Raw genomic sequence first — 24905 nt, forward strand, 5'->3', positions numbered from 1 at the left:
CATAGAGGGAGACCAAGAGATGAATACACTAAACAGATTCAGAAAGATGTAGGTTGCAGTAGGTACTGGGAGATGAAGAACCTTGCACAGGATAGAGTACTATGGAGAGCTGCATCAAACCAGTCTCAGGACTGAAGACCACAACAACAACAACAACAACAGGAGACCACACCACAAACTCGAAAAACACCCCCATACCGAAAACCAATTCCTCCGTACTTCACTGTTGGCACCACATTAGATGCCACGCAACGTTCTCCAGGCATCTGCCAACCTCAAACCCTTCCATCGGGTTGCCACAGGGTATAGCGTGATTCATCGCTCCAAATCACCCGTTTCCAATCACTCACTGTCTAGTGACGTCACTCTTTACACTACCTCAAGCGTCACTTAATACTGTCGGTAAGATGTTCTTATCGTCTACAGTCAGTCTCGTGTAATTCACTGACCGCGGCTAATGTGGAAGCTGCTCGACCGTTGTGTCCTTTCTTTTTAGCTCCCTACGCACAGGTATTGTGCTGGCTGGACTACTGGTTGCACTTCGGAACTCAGGAGTGATTGCTTCCACTGATTTCATAGGACTGTTTGCAACCACCCTCCGCTGTACTCAGTGATGCCTGTCTGCCAATACGTGAGCTCTGCCTAACCTTAGTTTAGCTATGGTGTTTAAACTTCACAATCACGTCACCATCAGTCGAAGTGGGCAGTTTTAGAAGGATGATGATTTTTGATTTGTGGGCCACTCAACTGCACGGTAATCAGCGCCCGTACGAAGTCCCAATTTTTGCACAGTCCAATTTTTTCACAATCCAATCTAGCCAATGTCACGCATGACGATGATGAGGATGATGATGAAATGATGAGGACAGCACAAACACACAGTCCCCGGGCAGAGAAAGTCTTAGAAGGGTTGGGTCTGTTGCTCAGATGACATCCAGTGACCAGTCTACGTTCGAAGTCCATCTGACTGACCTGTTCTGCTGCTACTGATTCTCTACTGACAACACCATCTCCATACTTCCTTTTACACGGCAGGTCCGGCTCTCTTGACTTCTAGCCATCAGTTCCGCATTACACAGAGATGTCTGGATATTTCTGGGCAGAAAATGTATGGCTGCAATATGAAAGTGGGCAAACTATCAGTCAAGTGGGTCGATGCAGCTGTTCAGACACGTCTCGGATTACAGAGAGCGGCAAACTTGACGGACAACAGAAAATCTATTTATTGTAGCCTGTATCTGACGTGTGGTACTGTATGATGTTGAGACAATGAAGAGTTGTAACTCTGCGGCTTGTCTGCACCCTTGTTTCAGGCAAGGGGGAAAACATCTGGGACCGGATGACTCACGAGCACCCAGACTACGTGGATGACGGATCTAACGGCGATGTGGCCTGCGATTCTTATCACAAGTACGAAGAGGACGTGGAGATGATCAAGTCCCTAGGGGTGAGTTACACGCTTACGACGGTTCATATAGCGGATTAAAGAACTTACGGCGTCTGTCAAATTCTTCTGAACGTGCTTTTCATGGACGTACACTGCATATCATATCACTACGCAGGTTAAAGAGATATTATTCGAGGAAAGACGACTGCATGTAGTTCAAGTAGAATTGTATCTCCAGTTTTCTTGACAATGACCCCCCCCCCCCCCACCTCCCTCACACACAAACACATATTTACATGGTGTTTCAGGAGAAATAGTAAATATTTCAAGATGTGGTGGTATAGACTACTTCGAATAAAAATTTTACATGTAACACGTGCCGAATTTTCATTAGTTGAAAAAATACAATTATATGTTAGAAACTAACACAAACAAAAACTCTCACACAAGCTGTTATGCAAAGGGAAATGATTAAGTTCGAAGTTAATTTTAAAAAATCTCACCTCTGACTTCAAAGCAGTTTCAAATTCTTCTGACAACACTACGAGGACTCCTGGGTTTTTCTAATGACGGTGGCACTATCCATAATATCTGCAACGCGCTGCGTCTCTGGAACCAATAGAAAGTATACATGTGTATATGGAAAGTTTTATTCGAAATACTGTATTCTGCCACCTACTAAAATGTTTACAGTTCCTCCTGCAGTACCCAATATTTTCCGCATGTATTTCTCAGTGTTCCTCGAACTTGATTATCAAATGTACTTCCTCTTATTTCGAAATGACCAAAGAACATGAGTATTAAGCTATGGATCAACGGAAAGAACACTGTACCAGGCGATGTGACAAGTGATGTGCACCAGAAGTGCGTCAAACTAGTACGGATTATTCATTATCTACATGATTCCCGCAACTGTCATACGTACTATGTGGATGATTTGAAAGCAATAAATACTTCGAACACCAGGAAGTTAGCTTCTGACAGAAGATAATTTATTTGTTAAAGAGACTGGATACGCCTACTGTTTATTGCAAATTATTTATCATAATATCCAGCGAAAATTTATAATTTTATGGAGAGTAGCTTTGTGCTAATGAATTGTCTCGGATTTTAAATTCACATCTGCTCTACGACGTATCGCCGTATACAATCTGATCAAAAGTATACTGAAGCCTGTTATTGGAAATTAATAAGGGATGTGCCCTCCGTTGCCTTTGTGACGTCTTGGACTCTGCTGGGGACAGTTTCAGTGATGTGTCTGCATGTCTGTGGAGGAACAGCAGCCTGTTCTTCTCCAACAGCCGAAACCAAAGAAAATAGTGATGATGGACAATGGGGATCTGAAACGAAATCTACATTCTAACATATCCTCAAGGACCAGAAGGATATTTTCACTCTGCAGCGGAGTGTGCGCTGATATGAAACTTCCTGGCAGATTAAAACAACGTGCCGGACCGAGACTTGAACTTGGGACCTTTGCCTTTGGCGGGCAAGTCCTCTATCATCTGAACTACCCAAGCACGGCTCACAACCCCTCCTCACAGTTTTCCTTCCGCCAGTATCTCATCTCCTACCAGACTTCTGTGAAGTCTGGAAGGTAGGAGATGAGGTACTGGTGGAAGTAAAGCTGTGAGGACGGATCGTGAGTCGTGCTTGGGTAGCTCAGATGGTAGAGCATTTGTCCGCGAAAGGCAACGGTAACGAGTTCGAGTTTCGGTCCGGCACACAGTTTTAATCTACCAGGAAGTTTCACGTCTCAGAGGTGATCCACTGTTTCAGGTCGGGACTCTAAGCAGGCCAGTCCGTTTCAGGAATGTTACTGTCCACAAACCATTTTCTAACAGATGCTGCTTTATGGCAGGATTCATTTTCGTGCTGATCCAGTCACCACCTCAGAAACTTCTCCTGTTTTGTGCGCAGTAGGCGATGCTGTAAGATGTCTTCATACCACGCCCCATTCAGCTTTTTCTTCAGCACTATGAGCAGTCCTGACCATAACTATGAAAAACATTCCCTTGCCCCAACACCACCTCCTCCGTACTTCATTGTTGGCACTATACGTGTTGACAGGTAACGTTCTCCAGGCGTTCGCCAAAGACAATCTTTCCATCGTATTGCGCCACAGAGTACGGCATGATTCATCACTCCAAGTCCCTCGTTTCCAGCCATCCACTGTCCTGTGGCGTGCCTCTTTATACCATCTCATACGTCGCTTAGGATTGATTACAGTGGCTTATGACGAACTGTTCGAATATTGTACCCCAATCAAGTCCCCACGCACAGTCACTGTGTTAGTTGGCCCGCTGGTATCACTTTGAAACTCACGAGAGATTCTCACCGCTGATTTCAGGCGATTTTTCATCAGCCACCCTCCCCAATACTCAACGACCCCTGTCCGTCATTGTATGAGACCTGCCTGGACTTTGTTTAGCAGTGGCTATTCCTTCTCGTTCTCACTTCACAGTCACATCACCAACAGTCTACTCGGGCAGCTTTAGAAGCGTTGAAATGCCCCTGATGAATTTATTACTCAGATGACATTCAATGACTAGTCCACGTTCGAGGTCACTGACCTCTCCTGACCCACCTGTCATGCTGTTGCTGCTTTCCTACTGACAACACAACACTGCCCGGCCTCTTTTTATAATAGCAGCTCTGCCTCCCGTGACATCTAGTAGTCAATTCCGCGCCACATAGGATTGTACAAATAAATTTGATCAGATAGTGTATATTGTGTCTTAGTCGTTAGGACCGTCAATTCTGATTCGCTTATATTTTCCTGGTGAAAAGTTCCCAAAAGGCCGAAAACTCCCTCATAAGCCCTTAGATCAACAGTTTCACGTAAGCGTATACACACTGCATAAACTTTACTATAATGAGAAGCAAACACATAGAACTGACTTAGACGATTTTCTTCGCTACCTCCGAAAGGATGGGAGGTGGTACTTTCTAACTTCAATAGTAAACACTTGCAGTAACGAAACAAAACATCCACCTCTACAGCACTATTGAGGGTACGTAAGTAAACACCTTTCGGGAGACAAGCTCCTATTATCAGGTACTGTTATGCAGAACTATTAAAAAACATGTAACCACCACGTCGTCCAACAGTACAGATGTCCTCTTTGTGCACAATGAATTGATTTTCCCTGCCCGTTGCGCCATACTGATATTCCCGTAGTTTTATGAATACTTTCTACCTTCCACTTCTTTTGTAAAGAACTTACAATACCACACCTTCATTGGACTTTCAGAAGTTTTTCTATCTACACTTTGATCTTCTAGATGATTCGTTTGATTTCCAAGATGGTTATAACTTCGTTCTTGTTTCATTATCTTGACAATTTTTTATTTTATATGTTCGACTCCTCTAAACGCAAGTAGTTTTGTCTTATCAGCAGAGATCTCCATACTATAAACTTGGTTCAATTTGTGCTCTGTTGTTTCCAGTTTAGTTTCATCATCATATACAGTGTTTTTAACTGTTCATCACAGTGTAAGCAATGGTGTTTTCTATGTTACATGATAATAAAAAAATAAAAAAAATCAATATATTTGTGGCGCCATAGACAGACCTAGAAGAAGACAAAGAAAATAAATAATATTAAATATTGTTACTGAGGCGCTAGGGAGCTGATTGGAGAGTGTGCTGGACGAACAAAATTGTAAATACTTATACTGTAGCTTATTATCAAAAAAAGAATCGAACACTTTACAATTAGTAAAATACGCAATTTAATAGAGGGAGCACTGATGACTAGTAAATAACATAGTTAAATCCAGTGCTCGGCACTTCAGTAAAGATAGTTCTTAAAATGCGTGGGTAGGTGAAAAAAAAAGTTCGCCGCACATAAGTGGCCCAAAAATAAAATCTCCTTCCCTTTCTTACGAGAAGAATGTGAAGTACGAAACAGCTGCAGCAAGAATTATTAATTGGCATAAGGCGTTGCTCGTTAACAGACAATTACATGTCAGGAAGTGCAGTTGATCAAATAAAATAACTACACTTAGCAATTGCATAAATTACCGTGGCGAAGCTCCGTCTAATTAAATTTTGCATATAAATTTCACTAACGAGCAAGATGTCTCGCTCCTAAAGACCTTCTTACGGGAACACCGACCACTATCAAGTGAACAAAATTTCTCTACATAAAACTTGAATAACATTAAAGACACATGCAGGATAAAAGAATCAACGGCCGTCGCCCCAAGCAAATAAGTTTTACAATGGACGAAGATGCTATAGGATTTAATCGAAATTGGGGTGGGAATACAAGATGCCCATTAGCCATTAGTAATTATTTTAAGGCACCTTAAGCTTGCGTCAAAACATGTCTCCTCAGGCAGGCAGACTATCATGCTTATAATCTCAGTGAGCCTTACGGCGCAATGACCGATCAAAAATCACTAGGAACAGGGCCTGAAGTTTGTGAGACCACCATGGCAAATTGCTTAAAACAATAGGGTGCCGCAAACGGCTGAACTAAATTATGCTAAAAAAAGCCTCTAGACGGTGTTGCTTAGATTCACTTAGGTGGTTTTTAGAGGCAATCAGCTATGGTAAATACACTACTGGCCATTACAATTGCTACACCACGAAGATGACTTGCTACAGACGCGAAATTTAACTGACAGGAAGAAGATACTGTGATATGCAAATCATGAGCTATTCAGAGCATTCACACAAGGTTGGCGCCGGTGGCAACACCTACAATGTGCTGACATGAGGAACGTTTCCAACCGATTTCTCGAACACAAACAGCAGTTGACAGGAGTTGCCTGGTAAAACGTTGTTGTGATGCCTCGTATAAGGAGAAGAAGTGCGCACCATCACGTTTCCGACTTTGATAAAGGTCCGATTGTAGCCTATCGCGATTGCGGTTTATCGTATCGCGACATTGCTGCTCGCGTTGGTCGGGATCCAATGACTGTTAGCAGAATATGGAATCGGTGGGTTCAGGAGGGTAATACGGAACGCCGTGCAGGATCCCAACGGCCTCGTATCACTAGCAGTCGATATGACAGGCATCTTAACCGCATGGCTGTAACGGATCGTGCAGTCACGTCTCGATCCCTGAGTCAACAGATGGGGACGTTTCCAAGACAACAACCCTCCGTCCGAACAGTTCGACGACGTTTGCAGCAGCATGGACTATCAGCTCGGAGACCATGACTGCGGTTACCCTTGACGCTGCATCACAGACAGGAGCGCCTGCGATGGTGTACTCAACGCCGAACCTGGGTGGACGAATGGCAAAACGTCATTTTTTCGGATAAATCCATGTTCTGTTTACGGCATCATGATGGTCGCATCCGTGTTTGGCGACATCACTGTGAACACACATTGGAAGAGTGTACTCCTCATCGCCATACTGGCGTATCACCCGGCGTGATGATATCGGGTGCCATTGGTTACACGTATCGGTCACCTCTTGTTCGCATTGACGGCACTTTGAACAGTGGACGTTACATTTCATATGTGTTACGACCCGTGGCTCTACCCTTCATTCGATCCCTGCGAAACCCTACGTTTCAGCAGGGTAATGCACGACCGCGTGTTGCAGGTCCTGTACAGGCCTTTCTGGATACAGAAAATGTTCGACTGCTGCCCTGGCCAGCACATTCTGCAGATCTCTCACCAACTGAAAACGTCTGGTCAATGGTGGCCGAGCAACTGGCTCGTCACAATACGCCACTCTTGATGAACTGTGGTATCGTGTTGAAGCTGCATGGGCAGCTGTACCTGTACACGCCATCCAAGGTCTGTTTGAGTCAATGCCCAGGCATATGAAGGCCGTTATTACGGCCAGAGGTGGATGTTCTAGGTGCTGATTTCTCAGGATCTATGCACCCAAATTGCGTGAAAATGTAATCACATGTTAGTTCTAGTATAATATATTTGTCCAATGAATACCCGTTTATCATCTGCAGTTCTTCTAGGTGTAGCAATTTTAATGGCCAGTAGTGTAGTAAGCGAAACATAATCATAAAGCCCCTCTGGCCAGTATCATGTGTAACCGAAATATAGAACGCCAAAGTACGGCCAACATTTTAGCTCAAGGGGTTGCAGACAAGCAAACAATGACAGTAGCCGATCAAACATACAGAAAGAATTAGCTAAGCCTGGTGGGTGGCAGCGCAAATAAACAAATAAATCACAAGAAGCTTTGACGAAAAGAAAACACTACCAAGAAGGAGTTTTGCGACATAAATGGAAGGTAATAGGCATGTTTCTACATCTGAACGTTGTTTATTCAAATTTCGCTGCAGCCGCGTATGTGTGACGCTAGTGGTGCCTCTGTGAGAATGCAAATCAGGTTTGCTTCAAACACACGTGAGCGTTTATTACCTTTGAGGTTGGACGTGAGTTGCTGCTAGTCAAGAATGCCTTTAAGGCTACGAAGACGCCATTATCAACAGCTCACTGAGTTTGAACGAGGCCGTGCAGTAGGGCTACCAGAAAATGAATGTTCCTTCTGCGGTGCTGCAGAAATACTTCGCAGGAATGTAACCACTGTAAGCGATTGCTAGCAGCGATGGTGACGAGAATGTACGGTCGCAAGAAAACCGGGATCTGGACGGCCACGTGGTACTACCGACAGGGAAGACCATTGTGTTCGGTGTACGGTCATGGCGCATAGTACTGCATATGCAGCAGCAGTTTGAGCAGCATTTGGCGCTAGAGTGACACAACGAACTTTTACAAATAGGCTCCGAACCTGACGCCCTGTAGCGTGCATTCCACTGGCCCCAAATCACCGCCGTTTGCGTCTTCAGTGGTGTCAATCGAGAGCTCAATGGAGAGTAGGGTGGAGGTCTGCTGTGTTCCCTGATGAAGTCTGGGTCTGCCTTGGTGCCAGTGATGCCGTGTGTTGGTTAGGAGGAGGTCGGTTGAGTACGTGCAACCAACGTACCTGTGTGCTAGAAAACACTGGACCCACACCTGGAGCTATGACTGGGGTACGATTTCGTACGACAGCAGGAGCACTCTCGTGGTTATCCCACGTACCTTGAATGCAAATTCATACGTCAGTATGATGATTCGATCTGTTGTGCTACCATTCATGAACAGCTTTCAAAATGGTTCAAATGGCTCTGAGCACTATGGGACTTAACTTCTGAGGTCATCAGTCTCCTAGAACTGAGAACTACTTGAACCTAACTAACCTAAGGAGATCTAACACATCCATGCCCGAGGCAGGATTCGAACCTGCGACCGTAGCGGTCGCGCGGTTCCAGACTGTAGCGCCTGGAAAAGCTTTCCGCGGTGTCTGCTCCAACAGGATAACGCTCACCCATATACGCTGTTGTAACGCAACATGCTCTACGGACTGTCGACATGTTACCTTGGCTTGCTAGATCACCAGCTCTGTCTCCAATCGACGACACATGGCACATCATCAGCCGACAATTCCAGAGTCGTATATAACCAGCATTAACCATCCCCGCATTGACCGACCAATTGCGACAGGCGTGGGATCTGACATCTAGCACCTATACAACACAAAGCATGCACGTTTGCATGCTTGCGTTCAACATTCTGGTGGTACACTGGTTATTGATGTACCAGCATTTCACATTTGCAATGGCTTATCTGGCGCATACATTATCCTGTGATAGGAGAGCATTATGCTGACCCCATGACGTTCCATACTGCAACCAGTGACGCCATTGGCGGAGGATGATCGTGGTCCACTAACAACGTGTATGGATTGGTTAAGGTGTACATTTGTCTCTTTCACATGTTCACTGCTAAGCCAGACAGACACACAGGACACCCATAGTACACACCACCGAAAATCCTACAACTCCCATGATACAGTTACCCCTGGCAATCTTCATAAACCCATCACTTCATTGTTCTCTGTGTAAATGTTTTATAAACAGTCAGCAATTCATATTTTGTCTTTTAACCAAAACAAATCACTATGTGCATTTCATTTTTGAGAAAATATTCAATTTTAAGGCTATTTAAAATGTTACTATGTATTAAATTTTTAGAAAGGGGGTGAAATAACAATGAAGAAAAAATTATGTTACAGATAGAATAACATACTGTAGTCAAATGTTCAAATGCGTATGAAATCTTATGGGACTTAACTGCTAAGGTTATCATCCCTAAACTTACACACTACTTAACCTAAATTATCCTAAGTACAAACACACACACCCATGCCCGAGGGAGGACTCGAACCTCCGCCGGGATCAGCGGCACAGTCCATGACTGCAGCTCCTTAGACCATACTGTAGTCATTACTTCATAAACCATAATACAGTTTTGTGACAAAGCTATATGTGATGATGATAAAAGCCGTCCCTCGTGTTCATTAGTTCTTGTGGTACTTGAAATGTAACGGAAGCTGTCCAAATTCTCCTGTTTGTCAAATCTGCCTACTCGTTTAATAACAGAAAATAATAAATGACGCTTCTGCGAAAGTTACTTTCTGGTAGCGGTGCCAGACCCGTCTTTTGTGTTAATACGGCGCCTTGACAGCAGAAAATTGAGTCTCGGACCAGCTTTCCATGTAGTGGAGAGATCGCAGCTTTGAGTTTTACGGTGAGGGACGAGGGCGTCACCAGCCGAGGCGGCGTGTCCGCTGGTTATCTCTCAGGCCGCCCGTGAATACCGCTACAAACCGCCCCGACTCGACCGTTCCCTCGTTTCATTGCTTTGGGCATGTCGTAGCTTACTCAAAGAAACCGAAGCTAACTGAACTATTTTCATCTGCTACAAAATTTGCTCTTTGCCGGAGATGCGATATTTAATCACCACTTGCTCTGATTCGGTACTCCCGTCTGAAGATAAGCAGAAATATTCAGAATGGTTCCGCAAAACCATATGCATAGTTGTGTATTAGAAATGGAAGATGGGCGAGTGATGTGGGTCTTGCACTCCTTGTGGAGGGGACACACCGGTTGCCACCCTGCATACTGTCCCTTGGGGGTGTCAAACATTTAAGCTTTCAAGTCAGTGCATCAAAAGATATGGCCATTCAGTTATGTCACTTATTTGATACTCGCGAACTCTATCATCAAAAGCTATAGATGAACTATCTGTATGCGAGTCGGGCCTGGTGATCTACCGATAAAGCGTGTGCCTGGAAACCGAGAGGTTGCGGGATCGAATTTCTGTCGGGCCACGGCCTTCGTTCTAAATTAGTCCTCAAAGATGTGAGTAGTCGCCATAAACCACACTTGGTTCGGATTACACCCTAAACTCTAGGTCCCCTTTCCCTGGTTGGATAACTAGGTTAGATTAGTGACACACAATTCGCTGAAGCGGCGAACTACAGAAAGACTTGCATCAAGCGACTGAGCGACCCAAAATTATTATTATTATCTTCATATTTAGTTACATTTGTATGGTACCCTCAGAGTGTAAGTCCTGTTGGCAATTGTGAGGTTTTTTCGGGTGACGACAACTGACTGCATCGAATAGCGGAGTGCAGCTCTAGTCAGCCGCATTGGTGGAGGAATGGAATGACTTACCACAAGAACTCTTTACCAACCTTGTGGCCAACATGGGAGCACGTTTCAGAGCATTGTAGCGTTATGAGTATGTGGGCGAGTTAGTAGTCCACCTAGGGCTGGTAGTGAGGAGAGCTGAACTTGCTTTCTGGGCTGGATGCAAGTTGGTGGGACGAGGACGTCACACGGCTGCCCCATGTGATCTCAGGTGAAGAGACAAGGAGCGTGTCGCCAGAAAGGAGAAAGGCCCAAAGCTGGGAATTTGATGGCTGATGCACACATGACCTTTGTTCAGGAGAAAGGAGATTGCTGGCCGGTGTAGCTGTGCGGTTCAAGGCGTTTCAGTCTGGAACTGCGTGACCACTACGGTTGCAGGTTCGGATCCTGCCTCGGGCATGGATGTGTGTGATGTCCTTAGGTTACTTAGGTTTAAGTAGTTCTACGTTCTAGGGGACTGACGACCTCAGAAGTTAAGTCCCATAGTGCTCAGAGCCATTTGAACCATTTTTGATAGGAGATCCACCAAAAATGGCAGTGTCAGACAAGCTGAAAGATGGCTTCTTATTGCTTTTCGAGAACCTATAATTTCATAGTAAAATATTATATAAAATCAGCCTCAGAAAAATGGGGCGCATCCGGTGACGCAACAATATTTCAATATCTTTAATATTACAGAAGTTAATATTTCACAGTGTAAGATGCAATATTATGAGATTTACTTCTTCTAGTATTGAAGACAACTTTATAAGTTGAAATGACATGTTGAATGTCACAATATTAGCACAAAAATAGATGCTTTTACACTGTTTGCAAATGACAAAAAAAAAAACAGTTGTCGGGATAACGCATCTCGTCAACATCAAAAAGTGAAATAATCCTAAACACAACAATATTAATATATTAACTCTCAGAAGGTTAAATTATCAAATGGTTCAAATGGCTCTGAGCACTATGGGACTTAACATCTGAGGTCATCAGTCCCCTAGAACTTAGCACTACTTAAACCTAACTAACCTAAGGACATCACACACATCCATTCCCAAGGCAGGATTTGAACCTGCGACCATCGCGGTCGCGCGGTTCCAGACTGAAGCACCTAGAACCGCTCGGCTACACTGGCCGACTTAAATTATCCTAAACATGACAATATTAAAGATTAAATAGAAGTTTCTTTACAAAATTGTTCCTACATTTACATTATGATGTTGGTCAGTACTATGAAAACCGTCCGATTCTGGTTCAAAGTTCGGTACTATTGTTAGGACGACAATCAAGTCTACAGTGCATAGTTAGTAATGCGACAAATTGAGGAAAAGATTACCTGGGCTCACTCGAGTTTACAGTGGACACACGCAGGTGAACCAAAAAGTTTACACCTCTGCATGCGGTATTTACCTTAAGCTGCAGTGAGCTGTCGTCTGCTAGGCCGCTCTCTTCCTCTCAAATTCCTATAAACTCATTACACCTAAGCTGAATTTTCCAGCAGAAACTTTCTTTACGTTTCTCGTTATGTGAGAGAACATGTACTCCCCCAGTTTTAGAATGTGGTGATATACACGCACATGGTTGGAGCAGTGTGCATATTATAATGCTCTCTCAGTTCTTGCAAGAACAGTTAACTAGTTAGCTGGTTCGTTTCTCCACAGTTGGAGCTAAACGATGCTACAACTAATTTCTAGCTGGATATCAGCTGCTGTGAACGCAGTGTTTACACAAATTACTCTTCTGTGTCGTACAGAGCGTTATGTGCTCCATTCTGGACTTGAGCCAGTTCAGAGAAGAGTCCTCAAAAATTTACATCTTGTCTTACTCATAGCCGACCTGTCTCCCCACCTGGGTTCTTTCGTGCTTCACGTCACAGTTTTTTCAACCAATAGGAGCGTTCCTCTTATTTTGTGGAAACTCTAACAATCGCAAGGTGCCTACCATTAAATTGCGTCGAAACTTTGGCTCTTTTCTCCTTCCCAGCGCGTTTCCGCCAATCGGACGTTTTGTGCCCATTCCAGACACCTAAATGCGTACACTGACTCTCTCACGTGTGTACCTCTCGCTGGACACATGATCGAAAGTGCGTCACTGGTCTTGTTTTGTATCCATTTGGAGTTTCAAAATGCAGTTTTCTAAAAGCTTTCTTTCCTGTCGTCCCTCAGATGGGCCGCCGGCCGAAGATGCCGAGCGGTTCTAGGCGCTTCAGTCTGGAACCGCGCGACCGCTACGGTCGCAGGTTCGAATCCTGCCTCAGGCATGGATGTGTGTGATGTCCTTAGGTTTAAGTAGTTCTAGGGGACTGATGACCTCAGAAGTTAAGTGCCATAGTGCTCAGAGCCATATGAACTATTTTTTCAGATGGGCCATTATACTTGCTCTCTCTGTCTGAGTCACCTGGTCGCTCGTTGACTTTTCGACTGGGACACCCCTTTAAGTGGTTTCCATGGTACCTCCTGTAGCGCGGCCTTGCCTCTTCCCTCATCCCTCTGAATTCCAAACTGAAACGCCTCTCACTGCTTGTCTCACCTTCCGCTCAGACATGCATTATAGGAATGGCGTGTTAATTACCATTGATTGAGTGTTACCCCTTTTTGCATTACATACATAAGTTAGGTGTCATATTCACCTTCCTGTTGCGATGTATAAAGCTCTCATGCAAGGTGTGAATCTGACCTTCATTTATTTTGCCACTTTACAACAGTGAATAAATATTTTTGCGAAAAGTTTCTCCATTAACGACTTTAAACGCTGCATGCAATATCTCAGATGATAACATTGCACCATAGCTATCATTTCTGATAGCTAAATATATGTATATATCTTATTTCTTGGGTTATAATATTTTTTATATCTTTTCATTATGCAAATATTTGTCAGAACATCGTGTCCTCCACAATTACACAGCAAATGATTACAGCACGAATACCTCATATACGTCATATTGTCATATTTGAGTATTCATTTAATGAACACATTACTATACTATCACAAATTGATTTAAATATTAATTGCAATTGATAATACGAAAGAAGTGGTTTGTCGCATGTGTTAGTTGACACTACTTCTGTGAAAGAGTGCCAAAAAACACTTCTGACAAGCAGGCCTATATAATTGTTTAAACGATATTTAATGACAAGCTGGTGTCATTTATCATGAGCACAAGGATATTGGCGTATTTATTTGCGGACAAACCTTTATTTATATTTATTGTGAATGGGCTGAGTGTGACAGAATGTTTGTAACATTTCTGTATTTAAATATTGTTGTAATATATTAGTTTAGTCTGAGAAGTGGTCACATTGAGTCAGATCATGTCTCTAGGGTTTAAGAACGACTTAATTTTGTTGGGGGCAGCCTTCAGCCAATGCAAAAGTAGACAGTAGCCCATCACCACGGGAGTCGGGTGGAGACAGGCTTTTTCGAATGAAGAGCGCTAGGGAGCGATTCTGCAGACTCGGATGTTCATTCTGGAAGGAGCCATATCTGGTTGTGGTGACGAACGATACCGATTCTGGAAGGTGAACAGCCCCTACCATACTTCAACTTCTGTAGGGAATTTATATTTTGATATGTCTGATCGTGCTCCAGAGTAGAACTCTTAACTTTTTCCGCTTGTATTACAGAACTGAGTATAGACAGAGTATGAGTTACTGTTGTTTGTATCGGGTGAGTTAATTTGTACATCATCATGTTGAACTCCGAACTTTTTTGGGTTAGTGAATATTTCATGTATTATAATCACGAAATGGACTTAGTTTTCGCATTTTTGACAACAATTATTTTGGGTATTTTGCTACCATTCTCGTAAGGTTGTCATTGTAACTTTACTGCACTTGACAAGGGTATTTTCTGTCTATATTTTAATCGAATATCGTAGGATCACTTCCCGTTTACCTGAGATGTTCTTTCTTGAATAATTATTATTCCACATGATGTGATTCTTGTGTTTCTCCCGGCGTATTTGATAATCAAAATATCCACGGGTGTATTGCCGGTCTAGTGTCCAACGGGCACAATATTTCGGCGATGATACATGTCGCCATCATCAGGTGAACTGACGGACTGAGCTCCTGTGAACGTGCTGCGCACCATCTCTGACGCAGAGAGTCTACTCCAGGAATTGGAACATCTGAGAACTGTATTTCTTAAAAATGGGTACTCAGAGTGGCAGATTCAACGTGCTCTCCGCCCAACCACTACAGCACAACCTATGGAGATGGATGAAATCACGAGGGAGGAGGTAGGCACTGCGTTTATTCCATATACAGGCGCACTCTCGGGGAAAATCGCCCGCATTTTGAAGAAACACCAGGCCGGAACTGTGTTTTGTCCTCCGAATAAAACTCGTGCACTGGCGGGGAGCGCCAAAGATGACCTCGGTTTGAGGAAGGCCGGCGTGTACCAGATTCCATGTCAATGTGGCAAGTCGTATTTTGGTCAGACGATGCGTACCGTCGAGGATCGATGTCGTGAACACTGATGTATCCGAGCAAGTCGGCGGTCGCTGAACATTGTTTGTCGGAAAATCACGCTATGGAGTATGAACGCACGAGGATTCTGGTACAGACGGCGAGATACTGGGACAGCGTTGTTGGAGAGGCCATCGAAATTCGCACCAATGACGACCTCATAAACCGTGACTGTGGCTATAATCTTAGCAAGGCTTGGGAACCAGCGATTGGGTTAATCAAGAGTAAATCGAGCAAACGTATAGTTGTGACGACCACGGCGGACAGAGCCATTACACTGACGTCGTCTCAGACGCCGCCGCAATCTATTCCACCGTGCGACCGTGGCGCGGGGCGCGGACTGCGGAAGGAGCGCGCCGCAGGCGGAGGGTATTTAAATCGGCCGCCGCCGCGACCTAACCCCTCTGAGCAACCATAGCGTACGGATCTCCGTGCCGGCACGTTCACAGGAGCTCAGTCCGTCAGTTCACCTGATGATGGCGACATGTTTGATCGCCGAAATATTGTGCCCATTGGACACTGTAGACTGGCAGTACACCCGTGGATATTTTGATTATTATTCCACATAATTCTCTGTAGTCTACATCAGTTACAAACATTAGAAAAGAACCTTTAAAGTATTCATTTAAGTTTTATTTTGTATTTGTGGGTATTTTATTAAATCGCAATTCTAGCCAGTGCACAGACTATTTAACTGAACGATCGTAGCAGCAGCTTATTATTTGCAGCGAATTAGCTGCGGGGGATGAAAGCAGACGTGTGCGGCTTTACCCTATGATTACGCTTTTTAGGCAGAGCAGTGCATAGCTCAAATACCTGAAGGACAAGTAAGTGCAATTAAAAACGCAACTGGTTTGCTCGAATGGAACTGTTTAGAAGAGCAACTACACTAGCAGTAACCGTTAGGTACGGTCACCGCATGCACTGCCCTTTTCGGTAATCACGCATCCTATTAAGATCCATGTCCAGCGTTTTGTAATGTCCAGGGGACCATCATAAATCGCGGTGACTTGAGTATAATTATTGTCCTTGAATAACAGTGTCATTTCTGTTCGTCAAAATGCTTAATGAGTTCTATTGCCTGCTGTGCGCCGGCCGCGGTGACCGAGCGGTTCCTGGCGCTTCAGTCCGGAATCGCGCGACGGCTGCGGTCGCAGGTTCGAATCCTGCCTCGGGCATGGATGTGTGTGATGTCCTTAGGCTAGTTTTGTTTAAGCAGTTCTAAGTTCTAGGGGACTGATAACATCAGATGTTAAGTCCCATAGTGCTCATAGCCTGCTGTGCTATACTGTTCTTTCTATGCACGGTCAAGTTTCATCGAGCGTGTTTTTTGGCAGTGACATCATGAGAAAGTTACATCTGCCTTAGAGTTTTGCAGACCTGTGTAGTTATATAATTTTATTTTTTGGCGGTTATAATTGTACTGCATTAAAGCAGAACTACGAACGTCAATGTTATTGTTTCAGGTTGACATTTACCGCTTCTCCATTTCCTGGGCACGGGTACTCCCCTTGGGCGACGTCAGTCAAGTCAACCCACTGGGCGTGGAGTACTACAACAAACTAATCGACCTGCTGATTGCCAATGGAATTGAGCCTATGGTAAGACAAACTACCTCAACAGACTTTACTATCTGGATAAAATAATTTTGTAATACTAAGTTATTTTGAATTTCTAACAGCAACCTTTCTTCTTCCACGGAGGTAGATGCAAATCAAGTGCGCGAAATTAACAAAAATAATTTTAGATTTTCGAGGATTTGTCACACACTATCCAAAGACAGACTTTTACTTCAGTCTGATCCCATACACAAATACATCATTGCAAATAAAATTATACTGTGATTTGTAATTCTTGTCTACATGACTCAAGACGAAGGAACACTTTTTGCCCAGGCGCACAGAATAGAGACAAGTGAATAAGGATATTTAGTGCCCTCTAATATTGTGTCATGTCATCCCGAATGGCCAGTGGGGCTTCGCATCCACAGGAATACATTAACTGTGGTTTTTGTCGAGTTTAATTGACATTTTGCACCTTCTGTTCCATAGCTGGATATGGAACTTCTTGGGCAGTTCAGTACGTCACCAAGTAGACCTGAAACACATACACATGTTGAACTCTACAGGGGTGGTGAGGGGGTGTGGCACCCTGGGGTCATTATTCGTGTTGGACTGTTGGGCATCATATCCACTCAACACTGAGTAACGGCTTTTCCAGAAGATTCCTAGCCGATTATATATTGCTTTATACGTCTCATCACTTCTGTGCCTCCGTTAACGCATACAAATCGTTTCCTGGATATTTAAATTCTTTGCTGCTAGCTTAGTGTTGTTCGTCTCGTGATTTCATTCTATCTGTGCGCGAGTCGCGTCAACGAATGTAGATAGTGTAATACACATTAATATGTGCATTTACCTTAAATAACTACTGTTTCAAGGTTACAAAATCATTCCTCATGGACCGAAGGTACACAAAACAGGACACAAAACTGTTGGAGAAGCAACTATAAAGCATGCCAGATTTAAAAGTAAACAACATTTTCAAAATTCGTAATGTTTTATAGAAGCTCGAAAATTAATACAGACCTTAATGCGAGGCGCTTTTAACACTTACCAAAGTGGAACATTGTTGCAGAATCTGGCGAAAATCCAAAGAGATTCTGGTCGTATGTAAATTATAACAGGAGCTGCTAATGTTAACGATAACAGCGCCACCAAAGCTGATTTACTCAACATGTTTTTCCGAAATTTCATCACCAAAGAGGGGTGCAGTAAATATTCCAGAATTAATGTCAACAACAGCTCACAAACTGCAGATTTTAGAAGTATATACGCTTGGTGTAGCGATGCTGCTTATGTCACTAAAGTCTTCTGGTCCAAATTGTATACCAGTTAGGTTCCTTTCAGAGTATGCTGATGAAATAGCTCTATATTTGAGGACTTTGTACAACGCTCGCCCGACGATAGATTCGTATCTAAGGATTGCAAAAGTTGCGCAGAGCACACCAATACACAAGAAAGGAAATAGGAGTCAACGCTGAATTACAAACTCATTTCAAAGACATCAATCTGCAGTAACATTCTGGAACATGTGCCGTCTTGGAACATTATCAAATACCTCGAAGAAGAAACGATTTGTTGGCTCTTACACGTCACGGTTTCAGAAAATATCGTATTTTGAAACACGAGTGGCTCTTTATTCACACGAAGTAATGAGTACTATTGACTGGCTACCTCAGGTTGATTCCATATTTCCAGAAGGCTTTTGACACCGCTCCTCACAAATGGTTTCTAATCAAATTGCGTGTCCTTGAATTATCGTCTCAGCTGTGACAGCCTGGGTTCGTAGCAACTGACGGGAAGTCGTCGAGTGAAACAGAAATTACGTATGTCCGGCGATCCACAGGAGGTGTTAAAGGCCCTCTGCTGTTTCTAATCTACATAAACAATTCGGGAAGGATTGTAAACAGCCCTCTTATATTATTTGCAGTTGACCGTCTAGTGATGTCACCCGAAAATGAACACGAATTACAAAATATTTCAGAGGAGATATCTGTATGGCACGAAAAGTGAAAATTGACTCTGAATAATAAAAAAATGTGAAACCTTGCACATGAGTACAAAAAATGCATTAAATTTGTGTTATACGATTCAATTACGACCACGAATAACTTAATATGGAAGTATGACGTAGAAAATTTTGTGGGGAAGGCGAAGCAAAGACTACGTTTTATAGGTAGAGCACTTACAGATATGCTACGAAGACTTCCTTCACTGCGCTTGTCCGTCCTCTGCTAGAGTATTTATGAGTGGTGTCGGATTCTTACAAGATAACATTGACGCAAGACATGCAAAAACTTCAAAGAAGGGCAGCTCGTTTTGTGTTATCGCGAAACTGAGGAGATAGTTTCACGCATATAATACGTGAGTTGGGGGTGGCAATCACCAAAACAAGGCGAGATCCTTTCACAGATTTTCAACCACCAACTGCCTGCTCCGAATGTGAAAATATTTGGTTGACTCTCACTTACATAGTGAGAAATGACCGTCATAATAAAATAAGAGAAAACAAAGATCGCACGGAAAGATTCAGGTGTTCATTTTTACTATGTGTCATTCGACTGAGGAACGATCGAGCAATCGTCTGAAAGTAGTTCCGAAAATCCTCTGCCAAGCACTTCGCTATGAACGGCAGGATAATGGTGCAGATGTAGTGTAGATGAGCCAAAACTTTCTGAAGAATCCCGCCGCGCAATTAGGTGCCCCGTAGTGGAGTTGAGGGTACGTGAGGCGGTGCAGAGACGAATGGGTAACCATACTAGCCACGATACAGACCACGAGTACTGAAATCCACTTACAGCAGCGATTTTCACAAAGGCCAGAGTGTTATGGCTGTTGCCTGGGAATTATCACCTCGGAAACAGAGAATCTGGTCAGCTGTTACCATACTATAGTCGTGAGGAGCCACATATTTGTTGAAGGATGGTGAAACCGCCAGCAAGATGTTGGACGTCCGCAGCTCATCACAGGACTTTGAGGTCGAAAGCTTTCCGGCTCTGTATTGCTGGATAGGAGGCGATGTGTGACAGTTCTCATGACAGAATACAATGCTGGTGCAGGCTCATGTTCAGCATATATTGATGAACATGGGGCTGTACAGCTAACGTCCGCTATGTGTTTCCATGTTGACCCAACGACATCTTCAATTGCAGCTTCATAGGACACAGGATCATTGACACTGGACCGTAGATCAATGGAAACGTGTAGCATGGTCGGACGAAATACCTTCATGTTACACGATGTCGCACGTCTTGTCGGAAACATCGACTGCTCTAAACATGCAGCAGATCGGCGAGGGTAGTTTTGTGTCATGGGGTGACGTTCACTTGAGCTTCTATGGGATCTGTGGCTGTAGTCGAAGGCACCATGTCAGTTGTGGACGATGTGAGCTTTATTGCAGTCCACTTGGATACCTTCATTCTTGATGTGTTTCCCGAGGACAATGGGATTTTCCATCAGGATAACTGTCCGTGTCATAAGGTCCTACATGGGTTCCCTGAGCAGGATGGAGATTTCGCGTTGATGTCTAAGGCACTAAATGCACCTTTCTGAAGCAGGTGGAACACATCTGGTACGTTACCGGGAGCCAGCTAGGCGCCTACAAACCACCAGTCCATAATTTACGGGAACTGCGTGAAATTAGGATAAACCTCCGGAAGCCTACCATGTACTTGCCGAGTCTATGCTACGAGGAATCGCTGCTGTATTAAGTGCAATAGACGGACCAATAAGTTGTTGAGCAGGGGGTCATAACGTTTTGTCTCATCAGTGTAGTTTCAGCTAATTATAGGTCTAAAATTATATGTTTGTGGTTCAAATGGCTCTGAGCACTATGCGACTTAACTTCTGAGGTCACCAGTCACCTAGAACTTAGAACTAATTAAACCTAACTAACCTAAGAACATCACACACATCCATGCCCGAGGCAGGATTCGAACCTGCGACCGTAGCGGTCACTCGGCTCTAGACTGTAGCGCCTAGAACCGCACGGTCATTCCGGCCGGCTTATATGTTTGTGCTCATCAAGTAATATACTGAACATATATAAGCGATGACCGACAGTTTGAATATAACGCTTCTGTAATTCGTTTCGGCGACAGCAGCAGGAAACAGCTGTAGTGCCGGAGGTCCAAGGTACAGAGCGTGTATTGCACGGCCCGGTATGGCGTTCCAGAACTACAAATTAATGATACTGATAATTCTGTACAATTTCTATTGCTTTCAGTGAGAGGGGATGCAGATAAATAGTAAGCAGGATTCGGGTCCTGGCCTTGATACAAATTTTTGTCGCCAGTGAATTCTTTCCTTGCCCAAATGTGGCAGAGATCGTAATTTCTCCTTTCTGAACAAATAATATATTGCTTCTTGCTATCTATAGCGCTAAAATTTTTGCTTTGTGTTTTTTTTAAGTTGTGCGTCATTTGTTTTGTGAGTGGTTTGGTGCTAGTAGGAACGACTTTCCATTTCGTTCCAACTTGTTTACCCAACGTTGTAAATTATTTACTAGATACGTTCCGCAGCACAATTAAAGGGTTATTTTTTTCGAAACCCCGAGATTGTACCCCATTGCGACGCTGGTTTGAAATTTGACTCAAACGTGTCTATAGCCTTCCGCTGTAATGGTACAAAAGTGTAGCGCCCTGCAGAGTCACCCTCGGGCTAGGTGATGGTTTAAAAAGCAAGATGGGCACATATGAGAAAAAAATTAATGTGGGGTGTAAGATGGGTTAGTGTTGTCACACTGGTACCTAATTTGAGCACAATTCTGCCCAACGCCACCGTGGACGTGTCTCACGATGGAAGCGTCGTGACACCCCTTCTTACCCACATTTCACCCTTGCTTTTGATACCTGTGCGATGGAGGTAAGAATCACGACGCCCAGCATTGAAAGCAAGCAATTTTTTATGGACGGCTGAGGAATACATTTCAGACACACCGCTGCTCCTTATCGACATGAGGAGATGCCATAAAGGTTTAAATGAAACCACACCTTCTCCTGGAGTGTTGATTCCCATGCATTTTGCTATCTAAAACGACAGTTCTCAGCTCGATGAGCAACAGGAAGACGTTAACCTCAGACACCCCCAGGGCGATTCAGACCTTCTCTAACGACATCGTGGGCAGGCGACCGCACTGAACGTGGTCGCGTCCCTTTGGAGTGTAGCGCGACTGCAATTTTTACTCTGATGTACAGGATGGAGCGTTCAAAACTATTTTATGAAATATGAAAGTGATCCCAAGCTGTAAAGGGTGTTTATGATTTTTCAGCCCTCATATTTCTCAACCTCCTGTCTTGTGATCACTAAGGGGGAGAGGGGGGGGGCACATGCTTGAATAAAACGGCAAAGATTCCCCTAAAACCCTCCAATTCGGTAACTGGAGTTTCTGAGAGGGACTCTTTGCTGTCTTATTCACGCTTGTGTCAATATCGCATCCCATCCCCTTCCCCTCTCCCCACCAGTGCTCACGCCACAGGAGGGCTGAAAAAGGATAAAAACCCTTTGCTACTTCGGATCACGTTTAAATTTCGGAAAATGGTGGTGGGGCTACACTCCAAAGGTCATGCTTCAAGACTGCTTGTGTCGCAGTTATAATCATACGTTAATCGCCGGTGTGGCCGTGCGGTTCTAGGCGCTCCAGTCTGGAACCGCGTGACCGCTACGGTCACAGGTTCGAATCCTGCTTCGGGCATGGGTGTGTATGATGTCCTTAGGTTAGTTAGGTTTAAGTAGTTCTAAGTTCTAGGGGACTGATGATCACTGATGTTAAGTCCCATAGTGCTCAGAGCCATTTGAACCATTAGAGCCATACGTTAATCGACACTTTCTTTGAGTTGTCAATGGTGTACGCCTGGTTGGATAGGAAGGAGTTGAAGTTTGTGATGTCTGAAGATGGGTGTAATCCCGAAACGAGTAAGATGTTCTAATAAAATCGAACATCTCATGACTTTATTGCGGTTGTACAGCACTGATTGCCAACTATTAACTTAAAAATGATCGCAGGCCTCATACGGGATTTTATGTCCTGTATATTACATTCCAAAGGGCTGCGATTACATTCAATGCGACTGTAGGCCCACGATTGTCATTAGAGTAAGGCTGAATCATACTGAGAGTGTCTACAGTGTCAAAGGCTGTCAAGAACATTTTCCTGTTGTTCATCGCACTGGAAACCGCAGTTTTAGATCGCAAAATTTGTGGGAATCAACGGCCCAAGGGGAGGAGTGATTTATTGACATCTCTTATGCCATCCCCTAAGTCCGTTTCTCGTCAATGCGGAGCGACGGTGCGTGTGAAATGTTTTCCTCGGCCGCTCATAAGAAAAGCGCATATTGCAACTTCGGGCATCGCTATTCTGACCTCCATCACACTTCCCATCGTGTGACACGTCCACGGTGGTATTAACCAGAATTATGATGGTATTTAGTGCCAGTGTGACGTCATTAACCTACTTTGCACCTCACATGAACTTCTGGGCTCTGACCTTTCTTCCTCATATGTCGACACCTTGCTGTCTGAGGCATCGCCGAGCCCGAGGGTGACGTCGTAGGGCGCCAAGCTCATCGAACATTACAGAGCAAGGTCGGAGGCACCTCTGCGCCAAATTTCAAAGTTCTGCAACGCAATGGGAGACACTTTCGAAAAAGTGGCCCTTTAACTGTGCTGAGCAGTGTGTGTATACTCCATTCACGGACTTCCCCTGCTGGTTTTATCTTCTACGGCTTCCTATAACAAAATGATAGTTATTTTCTGATGTCCCATAACATGTTCTATTATTTTGTCCCTCTTGTAGTAATTGTTTCCCGCACGTTCCTTGCACTGGTAATTCTGCGGGGAATCACTTCTGCACATAGCATTACAAGCGATTTGTGTCTCTTCTTTTTCGATTTTCTCTCTGTTCTTGGTTCACTTCCAGACAATATTGTATTCCATGCGTACATTCACAAAAACTTCTTTCTGAAGCTGAGGCCTATATTTAATATCGGCAGATTTCTTGTATTGAGGAATGTTGCCTGCGCTGATGTCCTTATTTCTTCATCTGTCATATGTTATTATGCTTGCAATACAGGAGATTCTTTCTACTATGCGGTCTCCAGCTTTGATGATCCGATCACTCACAGTGTCTATCTCCGTAGCTGTGTGGTTAGCGTAAATGTTTGCCATTCGACGACCCAGGAAGTATTATAGGCCCTCTATTGTTCCTGATCTATATTAACGACATAGGACACAATCTGAGTAGCCATCTTAGATTGTTTGCAGTTGATGCTGTCATTTACCGTCTTGTAAAGTCATCAGACGATCAAAACGACTTGCAAAATGATTTAGATAAGATATCTGTATGGTTCGAAAAGTGGAAATCGACCCTGAATAAAGAAAAGTGCGAAGTTATTCACATGAGTACTAAAAGAAATCAGCTAAATTTCGATTACGCGATAAGTCACACAAATCTGAGGGCTGTAAATTTAACTAAATACTTAGGGATTACAATTAAAAATAACCTAAATTGGAACGATCACATAGATAATATTGTGGGTAGAGCAAACCAAAGACTGCGATTCATTGACAGAACAGTATAAGGTCTACTAAAGAGACTGCTTACACCACGCTTGTCCGCCCTATTCTGTAGTATTGCTGTGCGGTGTGGGATCCGCATCAGGTGGGACTGACGGATGACATCGAAAAAGTACAAAGAAGGGAAGCTCCTTTTGTATTATCGAGAAATAGAGGAGATAGTGTCACAGACTTGATACGTGAATTGGAGTGGCAATCATTAAAACAAAGGCGTTTTTCGTTGCGACGGGATATTCTCATGAAATTTCAATCACCAGTTTTCTCCTCCGATTGCGAAAACATTCTGTTGGCACCCACCTACATAGGGAGAAATGATCATCACGATAAAATAAGAGAAACCAGGCCTGCACGGAAAAATTTAAGCACTCGTTTTTCCCGTGTGCCGTTCGAGAGTGGAACGGTAAAGAGACAGCACGAAGGTGGTTCATTGAACCCTCTGCCAGGCACTTTATTGTGAAT

General features: G+C 43.9%; 1 protein-coding gene across 1 annotated transcript in view; it reads left to right on the top strand.

The window, feature by feature from the left end:
* The window catches only part of LOC124805597 (myrosinase 1-like), a 303345-nt gene that overhangs the window by 51344 nt on the left and 227096 nt on the right, over window positions 1-24905 (top strand). The window contains exons 2-3 of the mRNA XM_047266163.1: window positions 1314-1447; window positions 16779-16913. Coding sequence (XP_047122119.1) covers window positions 1314-1447; window positions 16779-16913 — 269 coding nt within the window. The remainder of the gene's footprint in view (window positions 1-1313; window positions 1448-16778; window positions 16914-24905) is intronic.

The sequence above is a fragment of the Schistocerca piceifrons genome, chromosome 7 (assembly GCF_021461385.2).
Source record: "Schistocerca piceifrons isolate TAMUIC-IGC-003096 chromosome 7, iqSchPice1.1, whole genome shotgun sequence".
In the NCBI taxonomy this organism is placed as follows: Eukaryota; Metazoa; Arthropoda; class Insecta; order Orthoptera; family Acrididae; genus Schistocerca; species Schistocerca piceifrons.